Source organism: Electrona antarctica, assembly GCF_951216825.1.
Source record: "Electrona antarctica genome assembly, chromosome: 23".
Taxonomy (NCBI): Eukaryota; Metazoa; Chordata; class Actinopteri; order Myctophiformes; family Myctophidae; genus Electrona; species Electrona antarctica.
The window spans coordinates 24,609,501-24,621,273 of record NC_136804.1 but is presented as its reverse complement, the minus strand read 5'-3'; the positions used below and the strand labels follow the sequence as shown (position 1 = coordinate 24,621,273).

Sequence of the window (11,773 nt, the reverse complement as noted above, 5' to 3'; positions counted from 1 at the left end):
TAGACCACAGTGGCTCAAAGCACCCTCTGTTGTTTTTTTTGTTTGTTTGCTAAATGAAAAAGTGGCACTAGCTGAAAGAGCTCAGGCATAGATATGTAAGTTGACATTTCTCTGAATAAAAAAAACAAACAAAATCTATTCCCTGTCAGCAAATAGCCCCAAACCTCTGGCTACCAAGAAAGGAGGAAACCCAGAAAAGAGGAGAAGTAAACACAGAATCTACTCGACTGTGGGGTGGGGGAGAAAAGAGTTGTGACAGAAGGCAAGGAAAATATTTGTAGGCAAATTGCTGCACGATACATCATGATCACATGATATCTAAAACATATCCACATCAATAAGTATGAGAATAGAGATTAAAAAGAACACAAACAAGCCCCTATGAAGGAAAATACCCAGAATAGCTGAGTTCTAGGGTCAAAATATAATAAAATCATTCTCTTTCAATTAATAAATACATCATTCAGAATAAAAAATAACATTTAGGAAAAAAAATCAACATCACAAGATAAAATAAGAAATAAATTAAGCAGGATATGAGTCATTCCTCAACATCAGTTTTTAGACCATATTATGTAAGACTCATTTTCCTATTCTAAACATTTTACTGAGAGGCAGCACTTTCAGTGTTGGATTCCCTTTAGCCAGAGAGACCCCTCTCCGATATCATATACTGACATTTAACTTGTGTAAATGTTTAAAGGTAAAAAAAATGTATGAAGTCGACTGAAGAAATGCATAATACTTTGAATTGTTAATATCTCAATACAACTCTCCAGCGATCCAAACAAAGTGTACAAATGGATAGTGTCGCCCCCCCCCCGTCCCGACCCCAAAAACAAAAATAATTTATTCTCGAATGTAGTTGATTCACTCAGTAGAATTGACACTATCGACAGATACATTTTCTATACTTTTGGCCCGTAATAGATTTGTTCACATTGGTATGGTTTGTAAACAAACCTAGACTTTAATTTATTATGGCATAGTAAAGATCTAAATAACATACTTTCCATCGATAAATGAAACCCTAGGATTGTTATATGTTACTATAACTATAACCCTAATTTATAATGTTCAAAACAACATGGATTGGGGCCTTTAACTGATTAAATATAATAAAAAATTAAGGGGGAAAAAAGCACTAAAGTGCTGCCTCCCGCTTTTTCCTCTCAAAGCCATTATTGCTGGTGTGATTGAGATAAACAAAGGGGGAGGAGACCGGGTATGAGTGGTGAACATACAAACAGTAAGCACCATTATGAAATCTCAGTTCATTTCCACTTCCTTAGCACCTTGCAGTTTCTTTTTTTTTCCTCTTCCCCCTCCAAGGGCCCAGAGGAGGACCCCGCTAGAGAGAAACGGACACCAGCCCAAAAAGAGCCAGTTGTTTCATTGACAGTGTCTCAACCTATTGGAAGCCTACCTCGTTTGACTTGCTGATCCAGCGCAATTCGGTTTTGCCACAGACGGTCACGAAGGGAGGAGTCGGTTGGGAAGAAAAAAAAAGCTTTAAATGAGTTGAAGAAAACGGATGCGTTTTTTTTTTGGCATCAAAAAGCGGCAGGTGGTCTTTTGCGGTTTTGCCAGTGAAGCGAGCGAGCAATGTTACCATCTCGCACTTCCTGCTACATTTCCTTAACCCATTAGAATGCCCGGCGGAGCTGTAAGCCTAATCCATGCTTTGTCACATGATGGTGTCACACGTTGAAAGCAAACTTGTTGCATTTATCACTTTGAAATAAGTTCATTTTTGACATGCGTCGTACAACAAAGCATTGATTACGCTTTACTCTGCATTTCCCTGCAGCAGAATTCCTTCGTCTGTTGTTTCATCAAGTTCCCTTTTTTGTTTCATGTCTTTATTTTTTAGTGTGCTTGTAGTGAAGCCGTGCACTTTGCTTAATGTGAATCCAATACCCTGTATCCACAGTGAGTCTTCTTTCCGCGTGTCCCGAGTTTGTCATTTGGGGTCATCACCAGGCAGTATTTTTTTTTCTTTTTGTTTTTCCTTCTACAGCACAAAAAGTGTCTAGAAACAAATTGTATGACCTATGACACAAAGACCCGACTGTGTCTGTTGAGTTTTAGGATCTTCCCCAGTCTCTGCTTTGCTGTGGCCATCCCTTTTTTGGGCCGCTTGCCTGAAACAAACAAACAAAGAAAGAATATCAATGGCTGTGACATCAACAGGTTACTGCTAAGGAGACTAGAAAGACCCCCCCCCCCCCCCCCCCCCACATAGAATACAAAGAAACGGAGCAAACATTTGATAAGAGAAAACAAGAAAATGTGGGTGTTTCAAACCTTTTGTGGCCTGATTGCTGATAGGAGGGGGGTTGGGGGAATGCCTCTTCGAGGGGTGCAGTGGAGGAGATATGGATGGGTCACAGTACTGGTAGTCCGTCTCTGGGCTGGCATTGTGGCATTGGCTCAGTGGGCTGGGGGCCCCGAGGCAGAGTCCCTGATTGTCCCAGGCCTCACTGCTGCTGTTCCCTTGGCTGTCCATGGGGCTCTTGTCCCCCTGGAGCCGCCGCGGGTGCTGCTGCTGCGCCTGCGGCCTCTCCTCCTCCTCCGGCAAGCGCTGGCCCGGGCTGGACCACCAGGGCTCCTGGGAGGCGGCGCCCTCTTCTGGCTTGGAGGGGCACAGCAGGCCGGCCATAGACAGCATCCCCTGAATGGCCTCTTCTGTGGTGGGTGAGGTAGGACGTTCTCTGCAGAGAAGCACGGAGGGGGAACATGCTCACTTCCTGCTGCGCAGTTGCCTTAACAGCATTGCAATTTCTGGACTTAATACATTAAAAAAAAAAGCTAAGAGTGATGCTTCACTTGTAATTCAATAATCGGTATTAGTGATGGGAGATTAATCGGCAAACACATCGGTATCGGCCGATATTAGCCATAAATCAATTAATCGGTAAAATAATATCGGATTCAGCAGATATTTAATTTTATAATTCTGTTGAAAAATAACATTTAAAAAGCCTGAAAAAGCCTTGTGCGATGATGAAGGCTGCAAATGATCAGTGTTTTCTAGTGAAGCTTTCGAAAGAGTCAATAGTTGGAACATTTAAAAAAGAAATACTACATTCAAGCTGTTTATGTTGGGATATGAGCCAACATTTCAATAACGGTGCATCCCTAGTTTTGGAATAAAGAGGCATTGCTTTTTTCAAATTCAGGCTTTTTTTTCAGAATGGCCAAAATAATGATATTCTTTAATACAGAATGAGATCATATCGACATCGGTTATCGGCCATAATTGCAATTATATCGGATATCGATATCGGCACATCCCTAATTGGTATTTAGAGGTTGCTTGAACAAGAGGCTATAACTGGGACACCTATTTTCGAGCTCTGAAATGAGTATGCTATCACGATGCTAAAGGAAATGCCCACATATACTGTATGATGTTATTCTGCGTTTTTACCGTTTGAGTGGTTTGTTTGTGTGCCTGAGGTTCTGGCCAGACGGGTCCAGCTCTATGGTGTGGCTCGAGCCTCTCTTTGGGGACTTTTCCTCCTCTTCCTGGGAGCTCCCCGAATCCTCCTCCGAAGAGGAAGATGATGATGATGATGACGATGACGACGACGACGACGACGACAAAGACGATGCTTTCCGCTATGTTGGCAAAGGTTGAAAGGAGTAATGTTGTGAGTAAAAAGTTGAAGATGGATCATGAGTGAAAAGGGGAAAGGAGAGGGTGATGATGATGATACAAAGAGATTGGTGCAACTTCACAGCAGTGTTACGTTTGTTGACTAAGACTAAAAGACTAAGGTTTTTCAGAAGACTAAATAGGACTAAGACTAAATTGTGTGTTATTCAAAAGACTAAATCAAAATGTTCTGAAAAAATTAACACGGCTTCACAGGAGAAAATACATCTGGGAACTATTATTTGTGATGGTGTTACAGCACAGTAGGTGATGTGTTCATCAGTGTTCACTATGGCACTGCCTAACAATCCTATACGTCATACGAGAACAGCGGACGGTTACCTCTACGTGAGAATCACTGTCTGAAGACTCTGCGTCGGACACACTGGAGTGTCCCGAGACTTCTTCCCTGAGTTTCTTCACTCTGTCCACCAGACCCCCTGAGAAAAGACACACAGGACACCGTGAGCCATACACTCTAGATATGATGCTCAGGGCTGTCACGATTACACATTCAAGGTGACAAGTAATTGTCACACAAATAATTGCAATTAACGATTTAATTGTGTTTTTGGCGATGGAAATAATAACATTTAATATGAATAGAAATTACATTTCCGTTTGCCTTTTAGGTTTCATAAGACGAGGACGACGATTAGACGATTATGTAATAATTGTGACAACCCTAATGATGCTCACTGTTGAATGCATAATGGTTGTCTATTCTAGCCTAGGCCTGCATGTTGACCATGTTAGAACCATTGCATTATTGGGGAAGCTAACTTGATTTATGTTGCAACTCTGACTACTTTGTCTATAGAGCGTCGCAGTCCCGCCCCCTCGAGAGGCCCGGAAAAGAAATCCCTGTTCATTTTCCTCATAGACTTTTCAGAAAGTATTTATTTAAAGACGTTTGGAATGTCTATGGGAAAAATGCATTGGGATTCATTTCCTGGGCCTGGCGTCATCATGAAAGGGGACTGCGACGCTCTATTGCAGATGAACAGCTGTAATAGAAAGTCTATAAATGCCCTCATATGTGGGGGAAACCTCTGGAACTCTTTGCCTGCGGTTCTAAAGCTAGAGACGGATGGTAATGTGTTCTATAGAGGTCTCAAAATATGGTTGAAATCAAATTAACTGTGCTCACATGTACTGTATGTATAGTTTCTGACTGGTTACCTGAATGCTTATGTCTACTCTTGTTTTGTTTCACAAGTTAATGTAATGGGTGTGATTTAGATGTTAAATATTACTAATAGATATTATTTGTATGTACTTGTACTCTTGTGAACACTCGCACACTGAAAGCACTCATGTTAATACACAAATTCTACAAATTGTGATTGTGATGTCTATGCCAAATAAATAAACATAACATGTTCTATTCCAGAATACGGTGGCCATACAATAGGTCAGTGTTGACTCACTGAGGTGTGTGGGCTTCTCCCCTCCTGCGTCGTGCTGCTCCTGGCAGGACTGGGACCCCTCCATCTTCATCTCCTCGCCACTCGTTGCTAGCCTATGACCTTCCGATGGCCTTTCACCCTCCGTCTTCACCGGACTGTTCCCCGTGCTAGGCTGCCTCACATCTCTGCACACATACACACAGGTTATTATTATGATATATATACACTGTAAGAGTGTGTGTTAACCCATTTAGACCTGAGACGATTCTACAAATGTCTTCTAAATCCTTATGTTTCTATGTCAGTGGTTCTCAAACATTTTCATGTCAAGGACCCCCAAAAATATATGTATTTGGCCGCCGACCCCCATCTGAAAATATGTAGTTCCAGGGACCTCCCAGAAGCAAAGATTTGAGTTAAAAATGTTGGCTCTGAAAGAATATATTCAAAGATTTATGCCACATTTCAGTGCCGCGCTATGAGCTTGTAGATCTGCTATTTTTCAATAGCTAAAGTACAAACATAATGCTTAAAACACCAAAAGGGGTTCCCGCCTAAAATGGGTTAAGAGTTCTCAAATTCAGCCCGAACCAACCCTAGTTGACCCGACGTTTTCGGGTCAGGTCGGGTTCAATGATTTCTTTTAAATAAATCTACTACCCCCTAAAAGCAAAATCAGTGATGTTTTGGTCATCATCTCTGGAACGTTAGGTCCAATCAGCCCAGTTCAAAGCAAGCTTGATACGTGACTTTGAGGACATTAAGCGCATAAAGACCTTTTTGGGCCTAAAGGTATAGTAATTGTTTGGACCGAGCCTCTGGCCTGCCCAGTAGGGCCGGGCCTTAATTTCCAGGTGCTTTGCAGAACTCTAGTGTGTGTATATGTGTGTGTGCCACTCTTACCGGATGATTCTGCCGTTGACCAGCAGTAAGCGCAGGTGATTGTCGTCCAGACTCTCTGCGGCAGCGGCAGACGCTGTGGACAGCTTGTTGAGCTTCCCGAGGACCTTGGCACAGAACGCTGGGTCCTGAGTGGGACGGAAGGGCAGAAGATGGTTGTGAGGTGTTTTTCCCCCCCTGTTTTTGTAGGCCTCAAGATCAGCTAGAATGCTAGATTATAGTCACCAATGTACAGTTTTTACATTATAGGTAGAAAAATAGGCAACTAGTAAAAATCACTAGAAGTTATATAGTGGAGGGGGTGTCACGTAGTAAAGGTCGTGAGGATCGGGACTCGAACCCACAACACGCCGTCAGGATGGGTAACACCCAGGTGGCTTCCAACGCCAGCCAGACAGCCGGCCGGCCGGCGCCCGCCCGGGCCACCGTAACATTCTTTAAAAAAAAACAATTGTGTAAAAAAAATAAAGAGAAATGCTCACCTCATCCAGAGGGCCCACCTCCAGCCTCTTCAGCACCTCTCTGGTGTGCTGCTCCAGTATGTCCAGGTTGGAGGGGCCCACCTGTTGCTGCTCCTGCTCCCTCAGCCGCCGCGCCGCCCTGCGTGCCCGCCGCGCCTGGCACAGCTTGTCCAGCGAGGAGGAGCGCGTGACCAGGCCCCCCTCCACCGCCGGCTCCGCCACGGCACCAGCTACGATTCCCTGAGATTTCACTGGTTTGACGCCACCGCTGCCCGACGACTCCTCCTGTGGATGAAGACGCATTGGAATGAAGCAAAAATACAATCTCATGACTGAATATGTGATGATGATGATGCTGATGACACCGTTTACCCAAACACTGGGTCGGGACCCATTTGTGGGTCGCGGATACATTTTCATGGGTCCCTTAATTTTTTTGGTTTCCTACATTTTGTTTTTAATTGTTATTATTTCAAAACATTTTCAAAAAAACATCCCCAAAATAGCAAAACTTTTCATGAATTAACAAAATTCAATGACGTTTTCATCTATCGAAGAAACTATAAATTAGAACAAATATTTAAGTAGTAAAAATAGCTGTTCTACAAGGTCACAACGGGGCACGAAGCGACGTGTTGTGAGCTTGTAGATCGGCTATTTTCGGCACGCAGCATGCTTTCACAGAAGAAGCGCTGGCTTCGATGGAATCCAAATGACTGAAATCAGTCGCGCCGTGTGGCGACTTTGAACATTAATCCATGCAAACGTCACAAACGACCACATCAGAGCAGTCGTAAATGGTCTGGCATCCCTATTCAGCTCATTATAGACGAACATGTTTATTCTAAAAGAATTTCAACAAAAGTAGCAGGATCGCCTATTTTCACTGTTCCTCGTAAAACCGAAGCAGGGGCTTCTCAAACATTTTTATACCACAACCCCATTTTATGGTGGAAATTCTTTGGCGACTCCACACTACACTGTATTTATAGTGCAATTTCTGGGGGAAATAGAAGTATACATTGTTGGCCTCGAATATGAATATTTATTACAAACTTAAATCTTGCTGATTTGTAGACGTATCTTATCAATAAATATCAACAGAAGCAACAGCAGTGTGTCCACAGTCCACACACTGGTTCTGTTGCCAGAACCATTAATAAACAAAATGCATTCACATGCGGTTCTCTTTAATTTGCCTCTGTTGCAGTTTTAACTCATTTACTGCAGAGATCACATTTTGACGCCTTCTGGTCCAAAATGGATTAGTCCTACAACCTATCTCAAACCCTCACCCTAACCTCCCACGGGGCAGCACACCTAAACCTAACCTTAACCCTCTCCCAACCCTTAACGCACCCCTCACCAACCTTAATCCGGTCGTCTTAATGCACACCTCACCAACCTTATGTCTAACCAATGCTATGTCTAACCAAAGGATGCCTCCCAGCACGGAGATTGCCTTTTTTAATATCAATTGTTTACGGTTCACAACTGTGTTCTGTACGCACTCGTAACACTCCAGTTGAGGTGCGATGAAGAAAAAAAAACGGAAGAAAAAAACAAAAGGAAAAAACGGAAATGAAAATTCCGCTGGCTTATGCCGTCTATGGGAACAGAGTTTTTAGAATCGTAATATCTGATTCTTCTTTTTGGACAAAAACCATCTTGATTTGTAGCTCATTTCTCTAAAAGATATGATCCTTGGTTACAAAATGTTTGTTTTGGCTGGATTAAATAACACTCGTACTTTCCGGGTAAACTGGCTTTCAAACCAAGACGGACTGTTGAAGTGAACGGGTGGCAATCTGTGAGTTCCTTTTCAGCCACTAGATGGCAATAAATTAGTTAACCACAGTTTTCTGTCCTGGCAAAGCCTTTGGTTTTCTCTGGAACAAATGTGGCGGTTTTGCTTGTAGTGCTTATGTTTAGGGGCTACCCATTAGTCCAATGTATCCACAGTCCGACCACAGTGTTAGATTAGTGTGAGGTTACGTTCGTCTTTGTGGCCAGTCCATATTCATAACCCTTTTTTCCCCCCTTTAACAACTCTACCATATTCTTAACCTTACCTCCAGATGGCGTATTTCCTTGGTCAGCTCTTTAATGAGATGGTTGGGCCTGATATGATCTGGTACCTCGCTGGTGGGTTCAGTCACCTGGACACAGAGACCACAGTCAGACAAGACACCGAGTGGAAGAAAGACAACTACTCTTGTTGTCAGTAGTTGGCCCACAGCCAGAGAATACAGGCGAAACAGTCATAACCCCCCCCCCCCCACTCCACAGGAACTTGGCTATGGAGATAACCACTCAAGACTAGATATTCATCAGAGGCTATTCAAGGAGGACCATAGTCAATGTGAAGGCATGCAGAGGGTGAACTGGACACTCACCTCTCTTTTCAGCCAGGTCTTCAGTGCACTGATGATAGCCTTGACTCCCTCCACCAGGTAGTCAGGGGGTTGACAGTTGTCCTCTCGCAGCTCTGAGAGAGAGAGAGAGAGAGAGAGAGAGAGAGAGAGAGTGAGAGAGGGACAGAGAGAGAGAGAGAGAGAAACTTTATTTCAGACACAGTGAGTCCATATACAAAACAAAGAAACAAGACAGACAATAAGCACACAGAGATAGCCTACCGCAGGGTTCCCCAATTAATTTTCCTCGAGGGCCATATTTTGACTAGGGTACCAGGCTGGGGGCCGAGTCCGCACGCGTGACATCGAGGTCTTGCCCTGAAAATTCTTTTTCAGGGCAGGACCCCATTTGAAAAGGATGCCCAGTTTGACATGCATAGGCTACTGACCCCCATTTAATGCCATTTATATCTGGGACCCCCCCCCCCCCCCTTCCGCGGGCCGCAAGGGGGCGCTCCGCGGGCCGCAAATGGCCCGCGGGCCGCCTATTGGGGAACCCTGGCCTACCGTATGTAACAGACTATTTTCACTCCATAAGATCCTATATCAATTAAAAACATAAACATTGCCTCCAGTGTTTTCAGAAGCTAGAGGAAAAGATTGTATCACTCTGTGTGATCCCCATTAAGGCCATGATTAATACATTCTTTGACTCATTCAGTCTACACATGAATCTAAACATAATATTCATCAATACAGCATGAAAGGTGGGTAGTGGGTACATTACTAGTCACAAACATTTCACTTGCACTGGTCCATCTTGAGTTTCAGCAAAATTCGAAAAGCATCATTATATTATATGCCACCTGAAGTTCTTTATTTTTGCATTTTGCTCATACTCAGTGTCATGATATTATTATAACTTACTTATCTGCTTGACTCAGTGGCGAAACACTTATCTGCATAAGTACATTGATAACCATGATATGTTGACTGTCCACTACTGTACCTACTATCAGAGGGACTGGCTGTATGTGCGAAATGTTATGAGATGCATGCTTGTTCCTGTTCATAATATCTTTGTTTCCATAATCTGCTAGGGACGTCATAGAGCCACTGTTCTTACTGTATACATTTCTCTGTGGCTGTAATAAACTTCAGAATGTATGTGTAATACATGGCTTTACTTGGAATATATATATATATATATATATATATATATATATATATATATATTAGGATACATTTGTGCGACTGTAAAAACTAAACTGAAGTGGGGAGGAGGCTTCACTTCCGCTTTATATTTTACTCATGATCAGAGCTTCCGTTTCTCCAGACTGTATGACGGAAGCATTTGAAAATTGCGAGAGGCAACAGTCTGGCAACGCGAGGCCACATGGACTGAGACTCACCTTTTAGGGTCTCCAGGAGGTTCTTGGCCACATACCAACAGATGGCCTCAAAGTATGGGAACTTGAAGAGGTCTGGGGTTTTCAGACGACGCTCCATTTCATAACACCTTGGAAAAGAAACAAACGCTGGGTTACAATACAGTTCAGGAATGAAGAATAAAGAGAGAGGGGGGGGGGGGCATGGTTTGGTAATCTAGATTATTCTGTTAAATCAACAGTAGTGATGCAAATGTGAATAATCTAGCTATCTAGAAAAATAATAATAATAATAATAATAAGATAGAATAATCTAGCTAATCATTTGAACACTTTCAAAACATGAAAAGAAAAGCTCACAATGGATAAAAGTGATGCTAAAGTTTTCTGAAAAACTTTATTAAAAAATGACAAAAATCTATTGTTGCTATATACTATACACATAACTACCCCAAAAGGGGTTCCCGTCTTGAAAGGTAAAACTAAAACCCAAAAAGGGGTTCCCGTCCTATGCCAACAGACACAATTGGCACAATTTGAAGCCATCCTGCACTGCATCTGCATCCTGGGTTTGCATTTGTTCCCAGGCTGTGGCTATTCGCCCGTGGCCTCCGCTCTGCCATTGGGATCTACAGGCTTCCGGATACCTAAGGTTCATCCAGAATCGCTCTCCAGATCACTACTCTCAGCTGCGGACGGTGTACTTCCATAAAGAGGACTTGTTGTTTCCGTACACCGGTCCACCCCGTTCACATTGCTCGCACGTTATACTACACAGTGCACAACAGACAAACATTTGTTTGTGTTGATTTTTTCATGTATTTGATGTAATACCATGTTTTTGTTCTTGTTTACTGTAATTTGCTCTGGATTATGAGAGTCTGCTAAATGCCTAAATTGTAAATCGTTTCCCTCCTGACAGCAACGATATGTATTGTCTGTAACGTATCGCAGTGAAGACATGGGGTGTTGGTTTCCTGTGAGGCCTTACCTGAGCTGCATGCCAATGTTGAGGTTGTGAAGGAAGTTCCCTCCAAACGCCATGCAATCCTTAGAGGTGTGAACAGCATGGATCCAACCTGCAGGGGGCGCCACATAACACAAGTCACACACACTGGCTGATCTGACTTTTTACCAGTGGTGGCAAAAGTACTCAAAATTGTTTTACTTAAGTAAAAGTATCAATACTGCAATGTAGAACCACTCCGTTGCAAGTACAAGTCCGGAATTAAAAATGTACTTGAGTGAAAGTACAAAAGTATTGGCTTCGAAATGTACTTAAAGTACTAAAAGTAAAAGTAGTCCTATTTCACAAGTTCAAAATGTGCAAATATCATTTGAAAATGACCGATCTATGAGTTCACAACGCATTGCGAGCTTTAGATCTGCTATTTTCAAATGGCCAAAATGTATATAGGGCTGAAGTGGTTAATGTATGTTTTAATTTGTAATAATAATCAAAGTAACTAGTAACTCAAGTTTTCAAATAATTGTAGTGGAGTAAAAGTAAAAATGTTGGCTCTGAGATGTAGTGGAGTAGAAGTATGAGTATTGGAAATGGGAAATACACAAGTAAAGTACAAATTACTATATTACATAA

The 11,773-nt window shown here is 42.6% G+C and overlaps 1 protein-coding gene across 1 annotated transcript in view; it reads right to left on the bottom strand.

The window, feature by feature from the left end:
- Positions 1-715: 715 nt before the first annotated feature.
- Positions 716-11,773, bottom strand: part of kdm7aa (lysine (K)-specific demethylase 7Aa) — a 34,966-nt gene continuing 23,908 nt past the window's right edge. Inside the window, exons 8-18 of the mRNA XM_079493803.1 lie at positions 11,165-11,252; positions 10,198-10,304; positions 8,828-8,919; positions 8,504-8,590; positions 6,453-6,716; positions 5,974-6,098; positions 5,092-5,255; positions 4,004-4,101; positions 3,434-3,624; positions 2,308-2,714; positions 716-2,144 (exon numbers count right to left, since the gene is read on the bottom strand). Coding sequence (XP_079349929.1) covers positions 2,053-2,144; positions 2,308-2,714; positions 3,434-3,624; positions 4,004-4,101; positions 5,092-5,255; positions 5,974-6,098; positions 6,453-6,716; positions 8,504-8,590; positions 8,828-8,919; positions 10,198-10,304; positions 11,165-11,252 — 1,715 coding nt within the window. The 3' untranslated portion in view covers positions 716-2,052. The remainder of the gene's footprint in view (positions 2,145-2,307; positions 2,715-3,433; positions 3,625-4,003; positions 4,102-5,091; positions 5,256-5,973; positions 6,099-6,452; positions 6,717-8,503; positions 8,591-8,827; positions 8,920-10,197; positions 10,305-11,164; positions 11,253-11,773) is intronic.